Genomic DNA, 26566 nt, shown 5'->3' on the forward strand with positions numbered 1-26566 from the left:
AGACAGGAAAATAGTGGCGAATAACTGAAGAACCAGGGTCTTATACACTGCAGGCTGATGACTTGATGAGGAACAGGTGAGCAGGCTGAAGCAGCAGGAGGTGGTAATCAGTGGAGCAGGTGAGGAGCACTGAGGGTGGTGATGCCACAAGAAACACAAGAGAAGGGAACACAGGGAAAAGGGGCAAACTAGCAGCCAAGGCCTAGGCCATGACATATTAATCATGCATTTGTGCGTTGCAGTTGTTCAATACAAACTAGAAGTATAAAGAAATATAAAACTATACTAAACTAAGAAAATATGTAAATTATGTGTACAGAATACATAAAAACTGAATTATAGTAAATAGGTGAATTATATATACACTGAATTGTATATACATATGTGTAACAACATTAACAATGTAAAAGGTGTAGCTGCACCTGTGTTTGATAAGTCACAATATTTACTAAGTTCACTTACCCACCTAAGGGATATTGTAAATGTTTGACTACATGAGAACAGACCTTCATTTCTTATCATTTGGCAGAAATACAAAAATGTGGTACTTTCCTGTACTGCCTTTCAAATAAAAAAAAACATTGCACAAAACTATATATCATTTTTATTATTAATAAAAGAGCTCTAAATTGTAGGAGAGAAGAAAACTGATGCAGCTACGCCCTTTGTGCTAGGCAGGGAAAGAGCCTGGTTATTTAAAAATGCTGACTTCATGACATATAAACAAAAACCAACCGGATTAAGACATTTCTCGCTATCCAAAAAAAGTTAGGTTAATTCACTGTAACTGTGCCCTGCATTAACTTTGTTAATTGAAAAGTGAGAAATAATTTTGAAAAAAAAATCCTAATCTTCTTTGTTGTTAAAGGTATAATAACTATACCTGTCCTTGCATTTTGTCAACAACACACTGAAACTGGGCCCCTCCTCCTGGGCTCCTCGTCACCAGAAGCTCACTCTCACTCGCCCAGAACACGCCCAACCCGCCGAGCTACACCGACAGCGTCACGGTTACCGTTGCGCTAGCATGCTAACCGCCGGTTAGCTTGTTCTACCTATTTTGAGGCACCTACCTGTCCAATAGATAGAAGGCCAACTCTGCATCGCCCTTTCGCCATGTTCGCCGGTCTGAATGAGGCCCAGTTGCTAATTTGAACCACTCCCACACTCACCTATACGCTGTGATTGGCACAGGGAACCACAACAGCGCCCCTCCTGAAAACGTCTTGTGCAAAGCAAAACAACAGAATAGATGCAGAGGGAAGGGTCTCACAAGGGTCTGCACACACACTTACCAACACACATGTAAAGAGGCCCATAAGTGCTGATTTATATTATATTATACTTGTAGAAGTCTGAAATTAATTTTTCTAGGAAAATCCTATTTATTATACCTTTAAGCCAATTTAGATTCAGCTTCAAACACCCACCATGTGACTTTGTAAAGTTAACTTGTTATAAAAAAACCCCCTCAAATGTATGATCTTGTTCTCATTGTGCCTGTACTGGTTGAACTGTTTGTTGCAGATGTCTGCTGTGTTGGGTTGAGCCTGCACCTACTGTTAGCACTAGCGGTGACTAGCTGTACGACTTTGTCCATGTAAATAATGATCACTTGTTTTTTGTCTATTAGGCTTAACAGACAGTCACGTACATGTTAGGTCATAGATCATTTATTCATTCCTTTGTGTCACAAACAAACAGTCCCTGAATTCAAGACAAATGGCTTTTTATACACTTTGTGAAGTTCATTTTGTGTACTTTTTCTATAAAATACATGGTACTGTAATATACTTTCAATTTAAAAACGGTAGAAAACCCTGGTCTGTTGGACAACTGTATAGAAGGAAGCAGCTCTCAATCGATCAGTGCGCGCACGCGCACACACACTTACACACACACACACACAGACAAACACATATACAAACAGTCACAGGCATCCATCTCCACATGCATACACACATTCAAAACTGCTCACCTGCAAACTGAATCCAGTACAAGAAAAGGTGTGGACATTCACAGGACTACAGCGGGTTAGCTAATTCCTCTTTTTCTCACACATAAACACACACACACACACACACACACACACACACACACACACACACACTCAACCGGTCACACAGACAGCTACACAGGAGGAGAAGGAGGAAATTCATTCAGTAAGTAAACCCAGGATGACGTTGAAATTTGGGGCCACAATGGTCTGTTTACCATCAGAGGTGAGCTACAAGTGTTGTAGGGTGGTGATCAGGCGGGACACTGGGTGCTACAGCACGTTATGGATGTTGGGGTAGACTTGTGTTGTAGTCAATTTGTAATGATCAATATGTTTGCGGTTGTTCGTGAGTCAAAGTAACATAAAAACGGATGTTCTGGACAAGAGGAACCCAACCTATGGAATAAGAGAATACACTCCAATAACAATTAACTTACACGATTAGAGTCCTAACATTATAAACAGAGAGCAGCAAATGTGTCTTAAGTGCTCATGAAAAGAAAACATACCATGTGTCAACCATGGTAAAAGAGTATGCAGTTAAAGGAGTTGATGTGGTACACGCACTGTACAACCTGCACTCCGCGTCTCCGGAGAAGAGTCTGGTGTGTGTTCTGATACTCAAACTGGGCCAGCTCCGTCTATGACTTGTCAACCAGTCACACCCAGCTGGATGTGTGTTTACACAGTGCTCATGTTGGGGCATCAACCAAGGGACCGTCTTCCTATACAGAGCGTCAAGTGGCGCATGGTGCCAAAGGATCTGGTCAGTCTTAAAAGACAAACTGAACCCCCACGGGGTCCATAAACACAACAAGAAGAGAGGTATAATATTCATGGTCCAATAAAGGCAGTCACATTAGGCTGACTAAGAAAAAATGCCCATTGCTCTCTCCTCCTCTGCTCCTCAGGGCCTGGTCCAGCCTCTGATACCCCTTTAAAATACACAATAAACTTCAAACTAAAGCATAGGGACCCACTCCTCTAGATTGGTCAGAAGAGATGCATGGTGGCAGTTGTGGAGGTTTCTGGCAGGGCTGGTTTGCTGTGAGGTTGGTTGTTTTGGCTTCCAGGGTCTCTCAAGTGTCCACCACTGGTCCGATGGAGTCCTGCTGAGGGCTCTCAAGGATGGACGAGCTGTCGGGGGCTGGAGGGTGAGGGGAGTGGGCGACCCCAGCGCCTGCATTGCAGCTCTCACAACCCTGTTAGAAACAATCGTATATTAAACATGTGCTCAGATGAGCGGACAGGTGAATGTGTTTGTGGTGAGTGTGTTTGACTGGAGTGCCTCACCTGTGTGTCTATCTCCTGTGGGATGGTGTGCTGCTGGATCCAGGGATGGACCTCAGCCAGCTCCTCCCTCTGCTCCTGGGTGAACCACGGCTGGTGGGGCTGAAGCACCCGGAGCTTCTCCCTGTCTTCTGTCAACACCTCGTTCTGGTCCCTGGAGGAGAGGAACGACAAGATACAAGAAAAAACTGGTTAAGATAAAGACAATACACTACACTACCACAACAGCAGAGGGCACCTGTAACTCCACAGTTAACCTTTTCCTGTAGCAGCTATTAAGGTAGTAGACATTTTTTTTTGCCAGATAGAGACAAAAAGTGTCTAAAATCAGATGTTAAAACCAGTTTTAGACATCTAGACATCTCATAATCCCATTATATAATTGCCCATTGTGAGTGTCATGGAAACCCTAAGAGCAGTGCTGTGTGTGTACCTGGTGTGGATCTGGTACGTCATCATGACTCGCTCAGGAGTGTGCTGGATCATGCTCCACAGTGAATTCTCCACCTGAGTGTCGAAGCTGTGCTGGTGCTCTGCAGGTGCCTCCTGGCTCTTACGGGCTTTGCGTGATGTGTCAGATGAGTCATTGCTGGCAAAGTATTTGCTGCTGTTGCTGCTGCCTGTAAGCAGGGAGAGCTCTGCATAAGTCGCTGCAGCCTACTGTGAGGGGAAACTGTTGCTCCTCTGTCATGTTTTGTTCTCAACTCAATTGTTTTACCCATTGGCAATATGTCCCAATATTTAGATGATTATTTAGACCATTTGTATGTGTATCGTTTATGTGAGTGTCTTTCCTCTTACCAGTGTGTGAGGTGGAGGTTCCATTAGAGCCAGAGCCAGATCCAGATCCAGATCCAGATCCAAGGGAGCCTCCAGATTCCCCTGACCCAGAGCCTGAAGCGTTTGAGCCAGTCCCTGACCTGGCATCCTCCTGCAGCAGCAGGTCCAGCAGCTCACTGGATGTAGACTGGGCATCATGGTTCCCAGACTCACTGGGGTTATTGCCCTAAACAAGTCAAAGAGTTTGATGTTAGAGCTAAAGCAAAGAGCTTTGTCTAAAGAAGAAGGTTGTAAGAAATTAAAAAGTTGTTGAAGGTTAAGGTTAACAGTCACACTCACCTCGTTGGCATGTTGTTCCTGGAGGCTCCCAGCGTGGTTGTGCCCAGTGCTGCTCTGCCCTTCGCTCAGCTTTGGCAGCTCCTCCTGCAGCAGGTTCAGCTGCAGCGGAGAACTGGAGCGAGAGCTGGAAAATAAAGCCCGAGGACCAGCTTCCTCCTCCTCTTCCCCGACTGACGAGCAGGCTCTTTGTGAACAAAGCATAGGGCCCAATGAGGTCTGAGTATGGGGGACAGGCTGGGCTTGGAACTGTGGCTGGGCAAAGGGGGTAGGACCAGGTACAAAGCCTGTCATGGTGATGGGCGCCTGAGGCAGCATGGAAGGAGCGGATGGTGGGTAAATGGACGGGAAAGCTGGAGTGAAAGTTGGGTAGTTGGGCAGGATGACAGCCATGACGGGAGTCATGTAAGGGTTGACGTTCTGGGCTGTAGCCATGGTCTGCAGATTCTGAAAGTTCTGGATAGTCTGCAGATTCTGAAAGGGCTCAATTTGGATTGGCTGCATGCCTTGCAGGCTTTGAGCAGGCTGCATGATGTTGAAGTTGTAGCTGAGCTGGGTTTGGTCAGGAGCTTGCAGCACCATGGGGGTCGGACCAGGCAGCTGTTGTGATCTGGGCGGTTGCTCCGGCCCAGGCTGTGTTGCCATTATGGGGAAGAATGATGTCTGGAGCTGTGCTGCTTGGCTGAATGGCGCCCCCATCTGTGGCTGGGAGGACTCTGAGGAAGGCCAGGAGGAATCAGGAACACGGCGAGGATGGCCAGCTGGGGAAGTGTAGCTGTCTGAGGAACCCTGGGGTTTGGGGCGCTTGTGTCTGGGCTTTCCTCTCCTGGAGCGATTCAATCCTCCAGCACTTAATGGACGAAGGTGGTCGCCTGTGATAGAGTGGACACAGAATAAGTTTGACTGAAGTAGCCCAAGTGTGAAATTCATGTTCAGCAAACACTAAATCCATGCATGTTGACAGTTGTTTTATAAGTAAATACACACCTGGGTGGTGGGAGTGTGCCATAGAGCTGTTGTCCAGCTGCAGATAGGAGCTGTAGGGGCTCTGGAGGATGCGGTGACGGAACCGATCCACATACTCTTGTTCCTCCTTCTGGGTGTGAGCTGACAGCACCTCCTTGGTAAGACCTATAAACCTTGGTTCCTCTGTGGCGGGGCTCGGGGTGGGACGGACAGTGGTCGGAGCAGCATCCGCAGGCTCACTGCCCATCGGGGCATCTTCCAGTGCTGTGGCCTCTGTGCGAGAGAGAACATGATGTTCAATGAAGAGGACTTTTCTCCCACAGAAATCCTAAATAAAGGGGATCCAAAGCTTTTCTAAATAATTTACCTGATTCAGGCTGAGGCACATGGACGATGGTGCTGCTGTACGAACACTGGCTGGTGACAGAAACTACACTCATGGCCTTGGTGGACAATGTGATGTCTGTCAGAGGCGCTCCAACAACTGCTGCAGCGGTAGGGGCCACTGAAACCCCACTGTCTAACACCACTGTCAAATGAAATGAATATATTACTCCAATGATAACCGGCATAGTAAAGTATGTGATGTGGTGTGGTGTTATGTGGTGTGTTTATACCATCTGAGCTGGCCTGAGCTGTGTCAGTGGCTTCAGCTGGCTTGTCATCTTCTGAGGTAGAGGATGAAGAAGAAGAGGTGCCCAGGGAATGAGAGTCACTCTTCCGCTTCAGGGCTGGACCTGTACAGCCATCTAAATATCTGGAACACACAAACACAGGCACGCATAATTAATAGCAGGACGGGGACTAGGGGCTTCACAATGAAGTGAACTGATCTTACAGTGGCATAATGATAGCGTAACTACACACCTGATGATGTTGTCCACACAGTTGATCTGCTGATAGGAGGGAATGTGTGTTTGCTTCCTGCCCTCTTCATGTTCTCTGACCTCACGGTTGGAGGCTGCAGGGGGCAGACGTCCTGAGAAACCAAAAGGGGATTTTAACAGAGTTATTTTCAAATTGCAATACGACACATTTTTTATATTTTGTTCCTATATGAGGGGCTGCATTACCTTTGGCAGGTTTGCCGAGCAGAGCGATTTTGTGGCTGGAGCCCAGATAAGCTTGCTGCCCCCAGCTCTTCACTCTGTTCACGTCTGCACAGATCTGTTGCAGAGTCATCTACAATCACACACAGACACATACACAACACAGTTAACCTCTGCAACAGCTTTAAACCTGGTTTCCTGGCCTGTGATGTCACTGTGATGTCTCACCGGCTCCCTGTGCGAGTCCTCCCACATGTTACCATTGCTGTCACTTGAAGAAGCGACACTGATGTAGTGCTCATGAGAGCCGTTACTTCCCAGACTGCCATAACCACTGGAACCATTGTTGTGGACCGGCTGTGAAGAAGAGATACAAAGAGGTTAGAGGAGTAAAGTAAAAAAAACTAATAAAAAGTTTCAAAAATGGCTATAAAATCTTATGCAAATAAGTAATTGTGAACCCTGCAATCATTTGACCTTTTATCCTTGTAAATAATGATCATTCAATGAATTGGGGTTTCTTGCACTGTAATAATGACCTGCAGGAAAAGCTTGTAGATCTTTGCTTGCAGATCTTTTATTTCCTCATGTGTGACCGGGATGTTGTCCTTAGTCTGAGCAGCAAACACATCCTCATTCAGAGGACTCCTTGGGACAAAAGATCACAACACAGTGATGTTGTCTTTATCATGATGTAATTTTATTTAATAAGTCTCTTAGCAAACTCTGTTGTACTACTTACGTCCTGACTTTGTGGCGTCCAATGATGAAGGCCACCTTGCGGCTCCAGGGGTTGATGAAGCTGGACCAGCTGGTGTCCAAGGTGATGTGGTCACCGTTCTGACAGCGAAGACGCACCGGAGAGTGCTCGAACGGAGACTGGCCTGCATACTTTAACACTGTGCAGCGAGTTAGAGAAGAAACAACAAGAGAAGGGTGAAGATTTAGTGGACTATATGACTGATCACTTTAAAGACTGAATGAAATCTTGCACTTTATTGCGTTATGATTTAGTCTGCTAATTATATGAAACAATTTTAAAAGTTTAAAAATAATCATTTAGTCAACTCAATATACTTATAAGATCTTATAAGGCTTACCTTTCCGATGCATTGACAGCATGAGGGGGCGGTCGTCTGGGTGAATACAAGTCAGCAACGACGTGCCAATCAGATCCTGAGGGAGGTATCCTAGCAACGGCACAGCCCTGTGGATAACGACCGTTTAATTGGTTTCATCATCACACTCATACTGACGCTCACTGTAAACTGTGATTGTACATGTGTTTGTGTGTATACTGACCTGTCGTCTACTTCAAGGAACACACAGCCGGGGGAGTGTGTGGTGGTGAAGATGCGCTTGTCCAGGGGGATCCGAGGGGCTGCATGAGGGAACAAAAACAATGCCACGATGAGGTAACAAAGATCGTCTTTTATGTTTGAGTACATGAATCCTTCATACCGATGACTAAATAGCAAAAGTGAAAGTTGGAGAGAATAAAGTAAGAAAGTTGTTGATCGCAACTTTTTTAGGCACATCTCTGGGGTAGCTACGGATAAGCAGGAAGTTGGACAAATATTTTCTCTTAGAAATTAGCACAAGTTATGAGTCCAAACAAAAGCAGAATAAGTAAGTAAACTTATTGTTTAATGGTTATTAAGTAAGCAGTTTGAGTCGTATGCGGAATGTGGTGCCAATGATTGTACCCTCATATCCAGAGATGATGCGTTCAGCCAGCGCCAGGCAGCACGGCTCCTCCTCCTCCCCTGTGCTCCCTCTTCCCTGCACCTTCAGCAGGTAAGGTGTTATTCGAAACGGGTTGTAACGCATTTCACCATCACGGTCCTTTCCACCCCTATAAACAGTGATAGAAAAATGTATTTCAAATGTAATCCGATCTGATGAATGAGGAGTTTTAATAAAGTGACTTTTAACTTTGAGTAAAGGCTGCTCATTTTGGATCATTTCAGATTATGTTCTGAATCAATCAGTCATTAATTTTTTTAAGCAATTCTAATTATTTCAAAGTGATTGTATTAAACTGAAATCACAGAGTTTTTGAGGACTACAAAAAGAAGGAGACCATATAACATATACTGACCTGATTCTGCAGAAGAAGGACTTGACTTGGGCACAGTCAAACAGAACCCCTGCTGCAGAGACCGAGAACAGACAGAAGTTAATTATTTGTTCTTTCACATTAAGTTAATTCAAACTAAATATACCAAATGTGGTCCAAACACACCTGTGTGCGAGTTGCTCCAGGGTGGCAGATGCGGCTGAGCCGTGTGCGAGTAGAAGACGTTGACATCTTGGTGGAAGAGCAGCTCCACGAACTTGGCCGACTCCAGGAACTTCCTCTTGCAGCAAAGGATGCTGGGAGCCTGCTCGGACGCATACAGCACACGGCCGCTCGACAGGGAGAAAACCACCACGAAGGAGTCCTACACACAGACACGGAGAGACGTACGCACACACACGTAGAAAGACACAAGCACACAAGCGAGCCAAGTCACAGACACACGCAAAAGCAGTAAACACACATACACTCACACACGCGCCCAGGCGTGAGGCAAATTTTGAGGTACATGTGCACGTATTTATGAAAGAGCCTCTTTAAGACTGTGATAAGATATAAAAACAGCTCCCATTAAATTCTCTTTGGTTCATTTCTTGCAATAACTGTCTGATATATGTGTTCAACAATAAAGTGTATGCAGCATTAGCGCCAGTTACGGTGAGTTGTGTGTTTGTGTGTATATATGTACCGTATTTTTAAGGGTGTGTTCAGAGGTGACTCTCTCCAACTCTTCCAGGGTGCAAACAGTGGCGTCTCTCCTCTCATCCTGGCCATTGCACATCAGCAGCTTGTAGTACTCACTATTGGCTGCAGAGGAACACACATACACACATGCTGCTTTGAAAAAAGACTAAATGATATCAGGCTTATACAGAAAAGGTGGTGTAACTACTCTGATATTAAAGGGAAAAAGTAAGAATCCAGGTTACCTTGCACCTGTTTGACACAGTTCAGTGCATAATGTAAGGCCTCCACTGTTCTGGCTTTGCTGCGGCTGCGTTTGTCCGATGGAAGCCTCTTCTTCATCTCAGCCACTGTTAGCATCAGCTCTCTGTGGGCCTGACCTTTGCCATCCGCTGCATTCTCGCTGCTACACACAAACACACATACAGAGTTTAACTTCATAAAATGTTGCAAATATGACATTTTTAAGCACAAATTTTAAAAAACTGATAGTTTAAGTGTTTTCTGGGAGTATTTTCCAGAAATGTCGTGCGTCAAACTTTAATGCTGCTTATCCTGTGTTTAGTTTGGACTCAGTGCAGGCACTGAGCAGACCTCTCCCAGATGGTCAGGATTGTTTATAACAGAGCAGCAGGTTTACAAATAAACCATTCAGTCCTTTACACACGAACAGTAGTATTTCAAAATCACAGTTTAAGGAGACGTCAATTTTGATTGTTCCTGCTTGCCATAGCCACATGAATTTATGGTATTCTGTGTAGACTTGCTTACAACCAGTTAGATGACCTGACTGGTTCTGTGTCTTGCTCAGTGTCTTTAGCCATTACTGCTTATTACAGAACAATGTTATTTCAGTGAAACCCACAAGCAGGGGAACTAACTAAACAAAATAAAATCGACATAAACTGTTTGCAATATGTCTCAAAACTTTGTAAAGGAAGTTTCAAGCACTGCAGGTTTACATTTACAAACTCTTGTGAATACATGTCAAGTAAAGCTACATGCACTCAGGTAAATACCTCTTGGTTGAAGCTGAGGTGGATCCTGTGGCGCTCCCAGGGCTGTGATTGGACGAGGAGGAGAGGTCATTCGATCCGCTCGTCATCTCCTCGTCTTCCTGCCCCACTTCTCCTTCTAAAGCTCTGCTCTCCTCCCCCCTGAGGCACTCTGACTGCACCCCTCTGTCGTGCTGCCCTGACGACACCCTCCCCCCCTCCTCTCCATCTTCTCCTGTGGCCGACGGTAACGTGGGGTCCTCTCCATCAAGACCGCTGTCACCTCCAGGCATCTCCACACTTTGGTCACACATCAATAGTAATTTGTCCATTCACAGTGGTCGGTAGGGGTCTTCATATGTTCAATAAGGGGAATGGGTTCCATGTGGTGACCATGAACTAGTGCTGGATGTAAAGTTCAGCTTTGCTCTCTGTAACACAAAGGAAATAAAGAGAGAAATGTTTACAGACACGATCAAAACTAAATTTACAGGGTTGAATTTACAACATGGATTAAACAGCAGCTGGCAAGACCGAGCAGTTTTTTTTCGTAGATCTTTTAAAAAGAATTTAATTAAAAAGGAAAATGTCAGGACACTAATCAGACACTACAACCAGGGCCTCTGTAAAAAGGTTATGACACATAGCAATAACAGCCTCCTCCGTCTTTCCCTGAATGAAGACACTGTTGGTTTGTTTAACAGTAGTGACCAGAGTGTGAGTGCGTGGAAATGGAAACCACAAAGCTTAACACCTGTGGAAGTAGGGATCAGGTCAACACCTGGTAAACCCTTACACAATATGCTCTTGTGTGCTGTGAGACAGTGAAATTAAACTTAATTACATGGCTTCAGATGTTGACATAAGGCAGCAGTAGCTTTACTTAGCATTACTAAATTAAACATTGACTGTATGCATGAAGATTTGCTCTACTAGGGTACTTGATAAAAGAAACTAGAATTTTAAAGGAAATGACATCTAGTTATTTATCTTTTCCCTGTTTTTTTCCTCACGTAATTAGCTAACCCTGTGCTTTAATAGATAGAAATTTGTGCTATGAAAATGTGAGTCAAAAGTGAAGAAATAGTGTACAAGAAGAAAATCTAAAGCCGCTGTCCTCTTTTGACACTAGGCACAATGTTGCGAAATAAAAACCGATATACAAAAATAAAATGTTCTGTGCAGTAACACAATGTTTTTCGTTTCGTCGAATGTGAACAAACACAATCTGCTGTGTTACCTAATACTATCGGACTGTCTGACCATCAAACTGACTCATCCACGATTTACACATATGAGCACATTTCATCCATCAATACTGCCAACACCAGGCACAGCTCTGCCAAATGCTCGTCTTTACACACCACCAAATAACACATAATATGAAACTGTGCAGCATAATGATGGCTGACTGATTTTCACCATCTCTCTTCAAAGTGAAATGCAGCTCAAATCCGCTGAACACAATGTAAAGGACACATCTCATTGTATGTTTATGGATAAAGAGTGACTCATCCCAACTGGGCTTAAATACACACTCACTATTTATGTTTCAAAATAGTTGTATTTTCTTAGAAGTCAAACTCAACATAACGCAACATTGCAAAAGAAAACAGAGTTCACGTCCTTAACTTCTCCTGTCAACTTGCATTTGCCAGATTTTCTCAGCATGATAATACAAATAAACACTCAAATCTGCAGCTACCAACATGTACACAAAGCAGTGAGACAGCATTAGCGAGCCACAGAGAGAGAGGGAGACACACTGAGAGGTGCAAAGTGGAGACAGCGAAAATATCCTGCGTCGTTCAACAGGTCGTCACTGCAGGATTACATAAACAGCTCGCTCAATTCGGAGCGCATAAGCTGTCCTCCTATTATACCTGTACTGCGTGTGAGCAGCCAAGAATACTACGGTGTAGGTATGATGCTCTGGCCTTGCCATAATTGAACAGCACACAAACAGACCTGATAAGGCCACACTAAAGGTCAAGGTGCTGAGCCAGGTTACTTATCTGGATCTCTATCTTTGCTCTCTCACTTGTCAGAGAAGACGTGTGTTTGATTTCCTGTTTAAAGCATGTGGCAACTTAAGGAAAGTCTGGCCACTCAATCTGATAATTTTACTTATTGAATTTATACGTATGTTTATACGTTTTTTAGTTTGATAATCAAAAAAAGAAGAAATAATGACCAGGGCTTGAAACAAAAACATCTGAACAAAGCATGAGCAGAGGACAGCTGTGACAAACTTTCATTACTGTACTGTAGAGCAGCGTAGAACAGAAGTTAATGGGGCTATTTTCATCATGGCAAACATTGCATATAAAATAAATGTTTCAAAGTGATGATCCACTGTTATGTAGGGCTGAATGATTTTGAAAAAATATCTAATTGCGATTATTTTGACTTATATTGCGATTTCGATATGATTTGCGATATTAAATTGAATGATAATTTTTACATTATTTTTCTCATTTTTATTGAAAAAAACATTAAAATGATTATGGTGCGTTTTCTGCAGGGATCTGTACCAAACCAAGATATTTGATACTTACATCTGTGTATGATGTGTAGGCCAGAACATCTCTGGAGCACAATATTTAAATCAAAATGGTATTTTAACACACATTTCACCGTTAATAAATATTGCGCCTCCCGCGATTTTAAAATTGCAGCAGGCCATATTTTAATTTTGATTAAATTTCAATTAATTGTTCAGCCCTACTGTTATGTAACAACATCACTACACAATTACTAGTTTTTTTTAACAGCTTGCTCAGAATCTGGACAGCAGAATTGTGTGATATAATATGATAAGGAATCAACTCGCACTTCTCTATGTTGCTCGTAGTCAAATACGAACCTGCAGAACACAGGAATTTACAACAGCTGCAGCTACACCAAAAGCCTGGTCTACTTATCATGACTGAAATATGTACTCACTCAAAATATGTGCTAAGTAGTACAATGCAATGTCAACATTTCTTCATGAGCAGAAAACTCTTATTTTGGTGATTAGGTTTCTAAATGATCTAAAAACCTTTATGCCACCTGTTTGTTTTTTTTGTTTTTTTACAATACGTAAGTAGTGGAAGGCAACCATGAAGCATGCAACGTTTGTTCTCAAGTCAACTGAATAATTGATGTCTCCGGAATAACCTCTCTGTCTTAAAATGTTTCTAAAAAGTGTACTTGACTTTTCATTTGTCCTCTTAAAAACTCACGGTCAACAATAATTGTAGATAAATGCCAAAATGGATGAAAAGTAATCAAGGAGCTGCTTATGTTTAACAGCCTCTCAGACACTCAACTCACACAACACTAATACACATCAAATTGCTGCCAATACGGAAGTGAAAGCCTGGCAGGATATACATCCCCAGACCAATCACATTTGGTTATGAAATCTCGATATTATATAATAACATTCACAGTCCTGCAACATGTAAATGTGGTCTACCTACACCTTAAGGTTCATATTTATTTAATCAGTGAAAACAATTAAGATGTGGGTTAAAATAAGGGTTGACTGAGGTTTGGCAACAAGTTAATATTGCAACAATATTTTTTGAATTTTAAAGTACATACTTTAAGAAATAGTATAGTACTCTTGTCGTGAAACCTATAGGTTACCTTCAAACCGATTAAAATGATCAGTACAACTTAAAAGAAACATGCACAAATACAAATGATACGAAAGAGGATTTAAAGTAAATACTGACACCTGTTTTTTCAAGCTTTCACCCACTGGAAAAAGAAACGCTTTTCAGACTTCAACAACAGCCCACCACTCATTCACAGCAAAAACAAACCTGACTCTCATTACGGTTCACTACCCCCTCTCCACATGAACCCAGTAACCTCAATAACCCCAGTCACCACTGTACATCTTAAGGCTTAAAGGAGAGGGAGTTCACGTTACTACTACTACGGAAAAGTAAAGCACACCGCCATTATGACATCATCGAAATTACAATATTGTGTATTTTGCCATTCATCTGGACAGCTACAAAGGACATTTTTCGCTACATTAGGACATGAATATTGTAAAATATCGCCATTAATAAAAAGATAAGAAAGTTTAATAAAAGACCGTAAAAACTTGGAGTGTATTTGACAGCTTATATTTCAGTTATTTCTGTAAAATTATAGCTTACTGAATCGTCTATTAGCTGATATAATAACAACACTTGTATATTTACACCTAATGGAAGCGTGTAAGAGAACTACAGTCAGCTGTAGTTTGTTACTAACTTGCTAAGCGCCTCTCGCTGCCTGCAGCCTCCTGACTTCTGGCAGACATGTACTTTAGCTAGCTATCGTGTTAGCAATACACACTAGTGACCAATGCTGCTTTGTGGAGATGAAGAGCAACGTAAACTACATACAATACACAAATACAAGAGTATGCTAGGACGACAGAATACAAGACAACGAATACATTTCGGTTGTTTACATCCACTGTTTTCTCTGGTTGGTGTCGTGGGTGAGGTGGTGAGCTAACGTTAGCTTAGCCAACTCACTAACGACACCTGAAATCTAACGACTTTTGCGGGAATATTTACCTTTACGACTCCACGTGTGCCTCGGCTTTAATATCCGCAAATTAAAAATATATAATTGTTATCATTCGGTCGTTCAATAAGTATTTTAAATAATTATGCCCCAGTCACGTAGCTAAATCCTCATCCATTCCGGAGCGCTTGACACATTTGTGCAACGTGAGGCCGGCAGGGTACAACTCCGCCCACTCCCTGCTGATTGGACAGGTGCATTTGCATCTATTGTGTGATAGGGTATTACGCATTGTGGTGGGCGTGACAAAATACAGACTGTCAGCGGCTTGCTGGCGATTCACGTGGACCTCCATGTTACACAACAGAGGGGACAACAAGCACCGTGTACGCTGCGCAAGCACCGACTCCTTACCAGCCCAATGCGTCCACACCTCTACTACTGAATGAATAAAGAGACACGATATGTTCCAGCTGTTGTCGTGACACGTGTTGTTACTCTTAGAAAGAAATTGGAAGAAAGTTTTTTTTTTAGTTTTTTTTTACAACAAATTGCCTCAAGAAGTTTCCCACCTCAAAAATGTTATATTTGCTGGTAAGGTGCTGGCCTGTAATAGTTAACTCAACACATTTTTTTTTGAAGCACTGATCTGGAAAAAAACCCATAAAAAGTTGAAGACTTTATACTGGATGCCCAGAATTTATGATGGAACTTTTTAACTACATTTCTTAACTACTACTTAACTACTTTTCCTATATTTTATAACCCTAACTTTTAGATGTTTACTCTTGTAAGTAGGCCTAATAGTTACCATGCAGCTTTAATTTGCCCTTGTGTATTTATCTTTTAATCTAACGTGGTCTTACAAATATTTAGTTTTATCTATATTTTGATTTGTTCAATTTAAACTTCTTAATGTATTATTTCTCCCCTGGGAGTCTAAATGTTCCAGGCTCACCATGAGGTATCTGTTGTCAATGGATAGGGGGGTTTATTGGGGCCCACAGCTCATTTTCACCCAATGTCTAGACTAAATATTATTATAAATTATTATAATGAGGACAACAGCAAAAAAAACTGAAAAAAAGAAAGCAAATGGATGCTGCCCTACATGGCAGGGATCCTTCTGTTGCAGAAAGTGTCTTAGGACTGGGTTAATATATAGGTCAGAGGATCACAAGAGAGAGCTTATCAGGTAAACAGGTGGTGTTGCTAATAAAAGACCACTTGTCCATTCGCTATGGATAGTTCTTAGCAGTGAAATTCTGTTATATTATTTGACAACCAAAAGTTTTTCTAACAACCTCTCTGGTGTCAGTGAGTCAGGTGACAGCCAGCGAGCTGCTCACTATGACGATGACCATAACTGATCTTTTGTTTATTGTATACGTATTTCTATAACACAATTAAAAAGTTCAATTAAGGAGAATATGGTCATCTTTAAAGCTGGACCAAGACTGACGTGAGACAGCAACTCCCTCAGTTCATTCAGGGAGGAGTAACCTTTGACATATATTCTGTCGCAGTTCAGGACAAACAAACATTTAGACAAGGCTTTGTGATTTAAACTCCATCTGTTTTATTTAAGCAAAAGGCATTTAGGGACAAAGAGTAACATTGCACTTATTTCCAGATGCATTCCCAGAAGGTTGACATCAGCAAGGCATGAAGTTACGTGGTCTCAAATTTCTGCTGAAGACAGGGGAAGATGATGGCAATTCCATATATCTGTGATTAAAGCCTGGCCTGAAACGGCATAGTCAGCTGCCTTTAAAAATATTACATAACTTCCTTAAGGGCTAAAGTTTGGCTAAATACTACAGAAGAGTCCATACTTGAGTTAGTGTTCAAAAGAATAACCATAGTATGATGCATGCACCATGAAAGAACTGCTTATGCCTAAAAAACTACACAAAAATTAACATAACTTGCAGTAATGAAATTTCAGAAAAAGTGAAGTTAATTTACAAAGTAATCCCAAATTATTTGTCTCATTAAAACACATTTATTTGAATAGCATGAAAGCAACAGCAGGGAAAAAATCCTCCAGTGTAGGCATGGTTTAAATCACACTGTGATTGCCCTTCAAAGTCTTTCTTTGCACTCAAACACCCATGATGCTCAGCAGCACCTACAAATAAAGTACTATATAGTCTTCCTAAAGTTAGCTCTACATAAAATAGATTGCAAAAAAAAGCTCTTGTTAAAGGAATAATACAACTAAAATATCACACGAGAGAAGTAATTTGCATTGATCAGATGGGATATATGCCAGTGTTACTAAACAGAAGACTTGACTAAAGGTTAAAAGGCACAGCTGAATTAGCAAGCAGCACAGTCTTTGTTTGGACAGTGTGGGCATTCAGAAGGCACAACTCTCATTGGCTGGTTTACACCATGAACAAGACGTTGGAGTTTTTTTGGCTGTTCTCCATTGGAGAAACCTTTTAAAGGCATCTGTCTAATACTACATTTTTTATGCTTTAATATTTTACAAAGGTAAACTTTCTGGCACATCCTTGAGACGTGATTTACAATTCACCATTTTTAAACCAGTGTTGTACTTTTTCTTATTTATAACTAGCAGTTTTTGTAGCCCTGCCTCGCCGTGAGGCTGTTGGTCTTAGGATATAGGCACTTATCTTAAACACGAGCTAAGACTAGATTAAACTTAAGGTTCAACTGGAAATAATACATGGCTTTGTTGGTTCATTTTCTGTTATTAGGTGACCTATGAATTTCTTATTCTTATTCAAAACAAAATAAAATGTCTTACACAGAGAACTCAATGAGCACTCAGTCATGTGAAATTCCATCCTCCTTCTACTTAAATGTAACAATTTAAATGGACCAAGTTTCTAAAATATATAAGGGGGAAAATGAAAATGTTGGTATTACACTCTGAAAAAGTATAAATCTGTATGTGTTGGAAAGAGGTCTCTCTTCAATGATAAGTAGGTTTCTTTGATTAACTCACACAGTATATCTTCAAAGGCACTTCTCGTAGCTTGGCACACTAAATTATGGCTATAAATCAAACATAAAAAAGTAAATATAATTTGAGGAGTTTACAACAACATTCTTCACTTCTAGTCCTAAAGTTGGAGTGTGTGCTTGTGTGCTTTGACAGTCAAAGACGATAATCAATTTGACATTATTTAAAGGTTTAAGTTGAGTAGGTGTAGCTTTTTCTTTTGTCTTTGGCAAGTGGCAAGGCACTCAAAAACAAGTTTAATGATCTGATATGGTGTAGTAATGCAGGGGAAAACTGTGGTAACAGTTACAAATTCCTTTACTCAGGCACATGTTTAAACACACGCACACACACGCACACGCACACGCGCACACACACACACACACACACACACACACACACACACACACACACACACACACACACACACACACACACACACACACACACACACACACACACACACACACACACACACACACACACACACACACACACACACACACACACGGGGCAAACCAGGACAAGGAATGAAGGCCTCCTGCAGGAGGGGAAAATGTTGTGGAGCTCAGTAGCCAGTTATCATTTGACGTCTTCCTCTGAGATATTAATCGTGCACTTTACTCCTCTCCTCTTCTTCATGGTTTCCTCCACCCCTCCTTCTCTTGATGCTGTTTTACGAATACTGCCAAACTGTGAATGACAGAGGTTGGAACTTTTTAGATGAAAGACTTTGATAAACTTTTTAGTTTTACAAAGCAATGTCTGTAAATGTCTTAAATATGGTCTCCATCAACATACAGTATTGACATAACCACGTAATTACACACAGAGAGCTTCACTTTATATTAAGGGCTATTAGCAGCAACTTTCTGGAAATCCTAGAGATGCATTGATCATTGGTTTAAACATGCACGGCACCAACATTGCGGATGACAAACTTCTCCAACTGCAGGCTTGATACTCACTAATAATGGTGATGATGATGATGATTATTACAGCTATCAGGATGGCCCACATCTGCAAGGGGTAACAGTAAAGCAAATTCAGCAAACATTGATATTATATTTGCAGTGCGATAGTGTGTGCTTTTATTGTTTAGGCACCTTGCAGTTCTTCCACCAGTACTTCCTTTTCAGCTTAGCAGCACTGGTCTCAAACTGGGAGGCTCCAGCCTGCAGTGCGTCTGCTCTGTCGTCCAGTTCAGACAGCTTCTGGTCACGTTCCAGCACTTTGTCCACATTAACACGCATGATGTCCACCACCTACTCACACACAAACAAACAAAACACTTGGTGTCAGTACTTTCTTTTTTCTTTTTTTTTACCACGTGTGCACTGGATCTGAATTGTGAGTAATTCAGACACAACCTCATAGAAAATCAGCTTTACATTGCTGTAATTAGTTTAGTTTTATAACTAATAGAGCACAGAAAAAACACTGATATAATGTACATACTTGATGATGACATCATTGCTTCAAGTGTTTAGTAACCTCTAACAGTTACAAAACGCCAGCTACAGAGTGATACCTTATAAGGTAAAAGCCTGTTGTACATACACACCTCTGCTTATTAACAGAGCTCATTTTGAATAAAAGAGACACGTGCGAACACACAGTATCAAAGAATAACCCATATGTTCCACTGATCCACAAACCCCACAACTGCCCCTCCTCTCAGACGGAGCAGCAGGGTGGAGAGGAGTGTGTAGGCCCATGCAGGCCTTACATAACCATAGAGACAGTGATTATATAAACCTCTGCCAGCCAATTGGAGGCTTTGTGTGACATGCTAAGGTTAAAGTTCTGCGTGGGAGGGGCCAACCTCAAGGGAGGGGCCGCATGGCTGAGAAAGAGAGAGGGAGAACAGTAAAGGGGATTAAAAGACCACAGGAGGAGGGAGATTTGGCACCCATTTTTTCGCATAATTGCCTCTCTGACACGGTTTTGAAAATAATTTCTAAGCACCAGGGAGTAAATGGCTTTCGCTAAATGTTCCCCGTCATGTGAACTGACATGTGGAGGTAGAGCACTAGAGATCTTCTGATTGTGCGGTGATTCATAACACTGCTGCCAAGGGGTTACGCAAGGCTCTGTTCGAGACAGACGTTAAGGAAGAGCGGAAAAAACAGAGTGGCTGACAGGAGAGGGCTGGAGTTCAATGATTGGCGAGAGCTAGGTGAAGGAAACTATGGAACACTGGGGAAGGTGGACTAGGAAAAGTGTTACTAAAAATCATGCTTTGACCAGATTGCATGATATCTAAATAAATATTAAAATCCCTGGGACTTGTGATTCATTGATAGATCTATGTATAAATAAATGTGATGCTTAAAAGGTTACCTGTAAGAAAGCAAAAAGAGACATATCCTACCTCATCCACTTGGGCTTGGGTCTGCTGCAAGCGTCTGTTTCCTGACGCTGCGCCAGAACCTTCTGGACCGGGGGCTGACCTGGTGAAGTGATACAATAGGTAGATATTAGCCTTCTAGGAGATTTCACAAACATCAACAAACAAACAACAACAAATCTGTTCTGAAAACAGTTGTGCCATAAGCTTATTTAAAGAGACATTCCAGCTGAAAATACGAGTCAAATATTTAAGCTACATGCGTTAATGAAGAATAATTGGGATGCCCTAAGATTTGCTGCAGGGTGCATGCTTCCTAACAATTATATTATTACAATTATGTTAAACTATAACATTCAGATAGTTCACAGATAGTGGATGACATGAATTAAATAAACACATTTCGAAAAAAGTGCAAGCATGCCACTGAAGTGATATTCTCTGAAGTGTGTTCTCATTATAACTTGGAAAGATTGTTCAAAACAATGACAAATAAAAACCATGGAAATTGGAACAAGTAAATTATATTACTCTACTTATTTATCATTCATTAATTCAGTGATAATTCATTAAGAAATTCTCAATTTCATAGGCCTTATTCATGCAGCTCTGTTTTCCACAGAGAATAATAGTTAGCTACTGCCACCCTCTGACTTGAGACAGCGTTGCTCTTCCATGACCATGCTTATTTTAAGAGTGACAACAAATAACTGAAATTGGGAGGATGGGTTTACGGTGTTTACACCGAGTTCTGAGTTTTATTATGACTCTGTTTTAAAATATACGTTTAGACCACATTAAAATGACAGACAGACAGCTGTAGATGGATTACTCCTTTTCCTCCCACACATATGCATAATACAATGAAAAACAAAACCAAGAGAACTCTTTCGCAAAACAAGTGCCGCCTGCACTAGCTAACATATCTTTTAAGGGGTAGTTCGGACCAGGTTGTATGAAACACTTGCTGGTAGTGTAGTGGATGCAAAGCTATTAGCTTACTCACCAAGTCCCGTGGTCAGAGCGTAGAAAAAGTAGTTCCGGTGAGATGCCAGGGTCATGAAACCAAAAAGTTTTACTCTACAAAAACAACACGCAGGCAATTGTGATCCATTTTCAACACAAAATCATCGTCCTAGGATTTCATAAACTGCGCCGTTCTTTTGGCACTATTTTCTCTCTTGAACAATCTGGTATCACTACGCCTGTGGCAGGCCGGGTTCTCAGGTAGGCCGACCTAGTAGCCGTTTCACTGTCACCTGAGAAACCGGCACACCGCAGGCGTAGTGATACCAGATTGTTCAAGAGAGAAAATAGTGCCAATAGAACGGCGCAGTATATGAAATCCTAGGATGATGATTTTGTGTTGAAAATGTATCACCACTGCCTGCATGTTTTTGTAGGGTAAAACTTTTTGGTTTCATGACCCTGGCATCTTGCTGGGACCACTTACTCTACGTTCGGAACTGTCCAGAACTCTGACCACGGGACTCTGTGAGTAAGCTTTGAATCCACAACACTACTAGCAAGTATTTCATACAACTTGGTGTCCAAAAATCCAAACTATACCTTTAATAAAAGCATGCTCATGACCCCTTTTAGGTAGCTGCCATCTTTTTATACAGTCTATGAATTACACCAATAAGAAGAAAATATTCTAACAGGGCATATCTGTTTCCTAAACAGACAGTCAGTGGGTACTTGGGGACAAGGAGTAGCAGCAGTGACAAAGGATGCATTTCTATAATTTCCGACCAATTCCTTCCTCGCCTCTCTCCAAAATTAAGCGTGAAAAAACATGTCCAAGCATTTTTTTGGGACAAAATGGTTTTTAAGAAATGCAAGAAACTAGAAAAACAGAAATCAAAGGGAAGCACCTTGTCAGTGGCATAGTATGTAATCTGGATATACAATGCAGCATAACAGACCAACAGCCAGTTGGTCCTGCTCCATGGCCATTTCCCACAAAACAAAGTGGCTGAGAGAAAGTGTAAACATCACAGGAAGACGGATCGTATAAACATCAGTCAGTATTTCAGAGGTGACTGCAGCATTCAAGGATAGCATACAACGTCCGTAGTGAGATACACCGGCTCACCTACATTCCAGTTGTCTAGTTTTAAACAACACAGGAACACATCACAAGCAACTCAGTGGAAACTGCACTCATGTTTACCACCAAGCTTAACCTACTTCATTTCCTGTAGCAAAAAAAATCCCTGTCAAACCCTTTCAAAAGAAAGACAAACACCACAACCAACAATGGTGAATAGATAGGCGATACAATGAGCATGTTTTCCTGTTAGACCCCATAAAGGCAATCCACGTACAAGTTTACAGCCACTACTTTAATGTATTTTTCAGTAAGAGGTTTATGCGGCAGAATACATAAATTATATATATATTTTACATACAATATTTGTTGCAGTGCAACACTGAAAAGTTCCCCGTTGTGGGATCAATAAAGGTTTATCTATTTTATTCTAAATAATTATAATAATACTGTATGTATAAGAATACTATTAAAACACAAAGCAGCCAATTTTAAAAGAGATACTACTGCAAACTTCACAGCAGTGGTTCCCAAACTTTTTTCCTTGGAGCCCCCCCTGCTTGTATCTAATACCCCGTTCCGACCTGGTATTAACATGTGGTTTTCAAGATCGGTGGACAGGCTTAACTACAGGTTAACGCTCCCAGGACGGATTGAAGACGCATTCAGATCCGATCACTCAGGCCTCATACTGAGGTGGTCTGGGACGCATTTATCCACATACTTCTGGTAGTGTGAACGCATGTGTCCTGGGACCACATTAAGCAGCACCCACTCTCCCCGTATCCATGGCAACGATAACATGGATGGAGACCTCTCCTTTCATTCCTGTCTGATTTAACATTTCTCCGCTGTGTCTCTTAAAAAACGCTTTTTAAATGTATTTCTAATGTCACTCCAGCTGTGTAAAGCTTTCCGCTACATACATTTTGTTGTAGTAAAATTATTGCCGCCGCTGCTTCTGATTTCTATAATGTGTCCCGAAGTTGCAATTAAACGACTCCGCTCAAAATGAACAGTCGTTCGCCCGCTCTACTCGTTGAGGAAGAGCACTGAAACCGTGACAGGAGTCACAGGACATCAATCACATGTGAAGTCATGGCAGCCAATTAAACAACAGCGGGACCAGTTTACTCCTCACAGTGCAAAAGAGGGTCCGACCTTGGACGCTCTCTGTCCACACACAATCATATGCCGTTCTGTTACGCAATGTGAACAATCCTTTTGTGTATCTCCATATGTCCCTACTGTAAATTCATTGATTGTCACTGTGTATAAAGCTTATAAAAAAGGTGCAGATGTCATTTGGTAACGATCAATCGATCGTTTTGATTGCTATACCATTAATAACGTCCCTTTTGCACCCCCGGCTTACATGCTGTGAGAACTGAATTTTGAGAAAAAATATTTAACTTTTGTAACTTAGACTGCTGATGAAGACAGTCAACACAGCAGACAGAGAGACAGAAAGACGGGGGTGGGGGGGGACTGAAGCAAAGCAAAGTGATCATATTAAAGTAGATTGTGAATTAAACCTTAATTAGGTGAAGAAGAGAGTACAATTAAAGTGTGGAAGTGGAAGCCTACATGCTCTGCAGCTGGATTATAATGGCGAGGCCTAGTTTCAGGTGCTTTGCTTAAATGACACACTGTGTTATTAAAATTGAATCAAATTACTGTCATTTCAAAGACTCACTATTATTTTACAATGGGAATTAAACTGACGGCAAATCGATACATTTTGTTACCTCTTTGGTATGGTTCTAACGCTGTATAACGTTATGAACAGAGTACAGAGTCTGTCTCCACTTAGCTGACTGCATTACATCATTCCTAGGAGGGAGTTAGCAGTGGGTTTGAAAGTGTAGTCATTTGTACATGACATCAGCACAGAGTGAGCTACAGTGAGGGGAGTCTCCCAAATACACATATTAAATCTAATGAGTGTTTTATCTTGTCACTTAAACACACAAAATCAGAGGCTGACTCCAAATGTGATCTTGCAGGAAGTCTGAGAGCTGAGGGTAGTTCAAGCCCACAATTTATCCAGCCTACAAGAGGAGTCAAGCAGACTGTCCGCAGACTATTAAATTGTCCTCTCAGGGTGCAAACTTCACTGGACTTCACTTCATTTATTACCAAAAATTATTTAGAAAAACACATTTGAATGCTTAGATTTTCAATTATTTGTTAAAATTTTACTTTGTAGGCCAGAAAAAGTATTGGACCACATCATAATACAGAAAAAATGTATCAACATGCATTTTGTTATGGTTGGTAATGGCGGTCTTGCCCCCTCACAGACTTGATGTTATGACGGTAAACACTTAGCACGTACGACTGCAGGCCACCAGGGCTAGGTCTGCAAGTGCAGAAGGTGTACATTTGGATGCAACCTGAGTTATGTGAAATGATAGCATGTCTTATCAGTCTGTGAATCTAACATTAACTCAAGAGCTTATGGGTAATATATCACTTGGGATATGTCCATCATCTCTTGGGTTTCAGTCTGATATCTTCGTGCAAGCTGTCAGACTCACCATCTGTTCTTTTATTCCCAAACTGGGGGAAAAACACTTTTTAGTAGCTGAAACCTATGATTTTTCCTCCTTTTAACTCAGAAGTTGTTTAAAGAGATAATTGATTTTCATAATAGTCTTCCATTAATTTCCTGTAAATTGACTTATAAGCTACAGCTGCCTGCCTGGTAACACATCTGATAATTTACTTACACTACAAAAACTGTAAAGATGCAACTTGTTATCAAATCTCTTAAAATTGTACATCTTATGTCTTTTATTGAACTTTTACACAGCATATTTACACTAAAAGTACAGATGTAATTAACATGGAGGATCACCCCTATTCCATTTAAGTACTCCAGTGCATCACGGCAGGTTTGCCACCTTACACAATGAGAGATCACAGAAACTGTCCGACATAAATAAACTGCAGGAATCATTATTGTAACAGTAATAAGACATGGGTTTTTCTTCTATTGACATGTGTAACTGTCCGCTGTGTAAAAGGCCTGCTACCTGTTCATTTGATTTCAGTGAAAACTGTTATCAGATGTTTGATGCAGCATCAGAGTCATAAAATAAAAACTACATCCTCTTTTGACATGGTGTAGGAGTATTATAGGATTCAGTTTCACTTCAATGGTTAACAGTGTTTTTGTACATCAAAATTCATCATGTATGAGTCCAAAGGGCTGTGACTAAACTAGTGAACTGAAGTGAACAGTTTGCTGACTGCATGACCTAAAACTCGGCACTGGCTAACACTTGGACTCAAATCATAAAATGATCTCCCTAATATTGCACATTATTAATGTAATCAAAACATCTCTAATAAGGTTATGCAAAATCTGGGATTTAAGTTTGACTGCAGCCAAGAAGAAAATAGTTTGACTGAAAAAAACGGACTTAACACTAAAACATGTATGACACCCTACATTCAGCAACGATTGACATCACCTAAACTTGTTTCACGCAATTCTGGATGGACTTTATCAGAGCTGCAAAATAACATTGAAACATAGAGGTTTTTAGCTTCGTCTTGTACGTTTCAAATGCATTAATATTATTTAGAAAGACTTCCTCTATTGGGTGGCATGTAAGGGAAATGGATGAAGGGGTGGGGGAGGTTAATGGAAAAGAGAGATTTGTCGTGTCCAATTTTACTTTTGTAACGTGATCAAATGTCCATAAACGTTTCATGATAAGAATAAAACAGTCATCAATCATAATTACACAACTTTAATTATCCTCGAATCTATACAACTATTCACTGTAAACATGACTTAAGTAGGTCATCGATGTATTTCCTGTTTTAAATTGACGTGTTAGCACTTGTTGCACCTTTCACAAATTGTTGTGATCTGTAATTACAGTTGCAATGTTTAGCGCAACTATTAGGCTATGAGTTGTTTTCATGTCCTTTTAAATAAAAAAATACACGTAGACAGGAGCCAGGCCAGCCAAACGGAACACACGGATCCGGAGAAAAGGCTAATGTTAGCCTATGACTGTGATATAGCATTAGCTCATTGCCAGACATTTATGTTTATGCAGCTGTGGACGTAATTGTAGTCGCAAATGTATGTTATCCATTTATTGTTCCATTTAAGTATTACTTAACTAGCAAAGAAAGATAAGAGTTTATATTCGTTAAAGTAACCTAGCTCTAATGTAGCTACCGCCGCTACAGCTAGCTTAGCCTTAACTCAAAACTTCACGTCCTAGCACTTGTTGCTGCTAGCAGCAAACTTTTGGGCGTTTCTATTTTCTGTGATACAGTCTCACCAAATTCCCCGTTATAATAGTATGTTAATACAAGTTCTACAGAGTAACATTTTACTTTTAAAACGTTTGGTAAAAACATAATACACTTACATGGTGAAATGAAATTTCTTTGAACGATAACGCAGCTGTCTCTTGTCTGTATGCTAACGCTAAAGTGTCAAGTCGTAACAGTTACTGCCGTGGTT

The 26566-nt window shown here is 41.2% G+C and overlaps 2 protein-coding genes across 2 annotated transcripts; both read right to left on the reverse strand.

Moving 5' to 3' along the window:
• Positions 1-1657: 1657 nt before the first annotated feature.
• per3 (period circadian clock 3) lies at positions 1658-14879 on the reverse strand. Its single transcript, XM_069677597.1, has 22 exons — positions 14748-14879; positions 10204-10610; positions 9430-9590; positions 9189-9307; positions 8666-8864; positions 8522-8573; positions 8127-8275; positions 7723-7801; positions 7521-7627; positions 7163-7319; positions 6960-7068; positions 6649-6777; positions 6445-6553; positions 6239-6350; positions 5989-6128; positions 5739-5900; positions 5393-5644; positions 4409-5277; positions 4091-4295; positions 3723-3909; positions 3293-3443; positions 1658-3201 (listed from the first exon to the last, which is right to left on the reverse strand). The coding sequence occupies exons 2-22, from the start codon at positions 10509-10511 to the stop codon at positions 3079-3081; spliced, it is 3879 nt and encodes a 1292-aa protein (XP_069533698.1). The 5' UTR covers positions 10512-10610; positions 14748-14879; the 3' UTR covers positions 1658-3078.
• Positions 14880-18092: 3213 nt separating this feature from the next.
• vamp3 (vesicle-associated membrane protein 3 (cellubrevin)) lies at positions 18093-26560 on the reverse strand. Its single transcript, XM_069678563.1, has 5 exons — positions 26472-26560; positions 20046-20124; positions 18778-18936; positions 18640-18691; positions 18093-18364 (listed from the first exon to the last, which is right to left on the reverse strand). Coding segments are annotated over exons 1-5 (309 nt in total). The 5' UTR covers positions 26474-26560; the 3' UTR covers positions 18093-18347.
• Positions 26561-26566: the final 6 nt, after the last annotated feature.

Source organism: Semicossyphus pulcher, unplaced genomic scaffold, assembly GCF_022749685.1.
Source record: "Semicossyphus pulcher isolate SPU_LCO1_2020_fin unplaced genomic scaffold, fSemPul1.0.p SCAF_3, whole genome shotgun sequence".
Classification (NCBI taxonomy): Eukaryota; Metazoa; Chordata; class Actinopteri; order Labriformes; family Labridae; genus Semicossyphus; species Semicossyphus pulcher.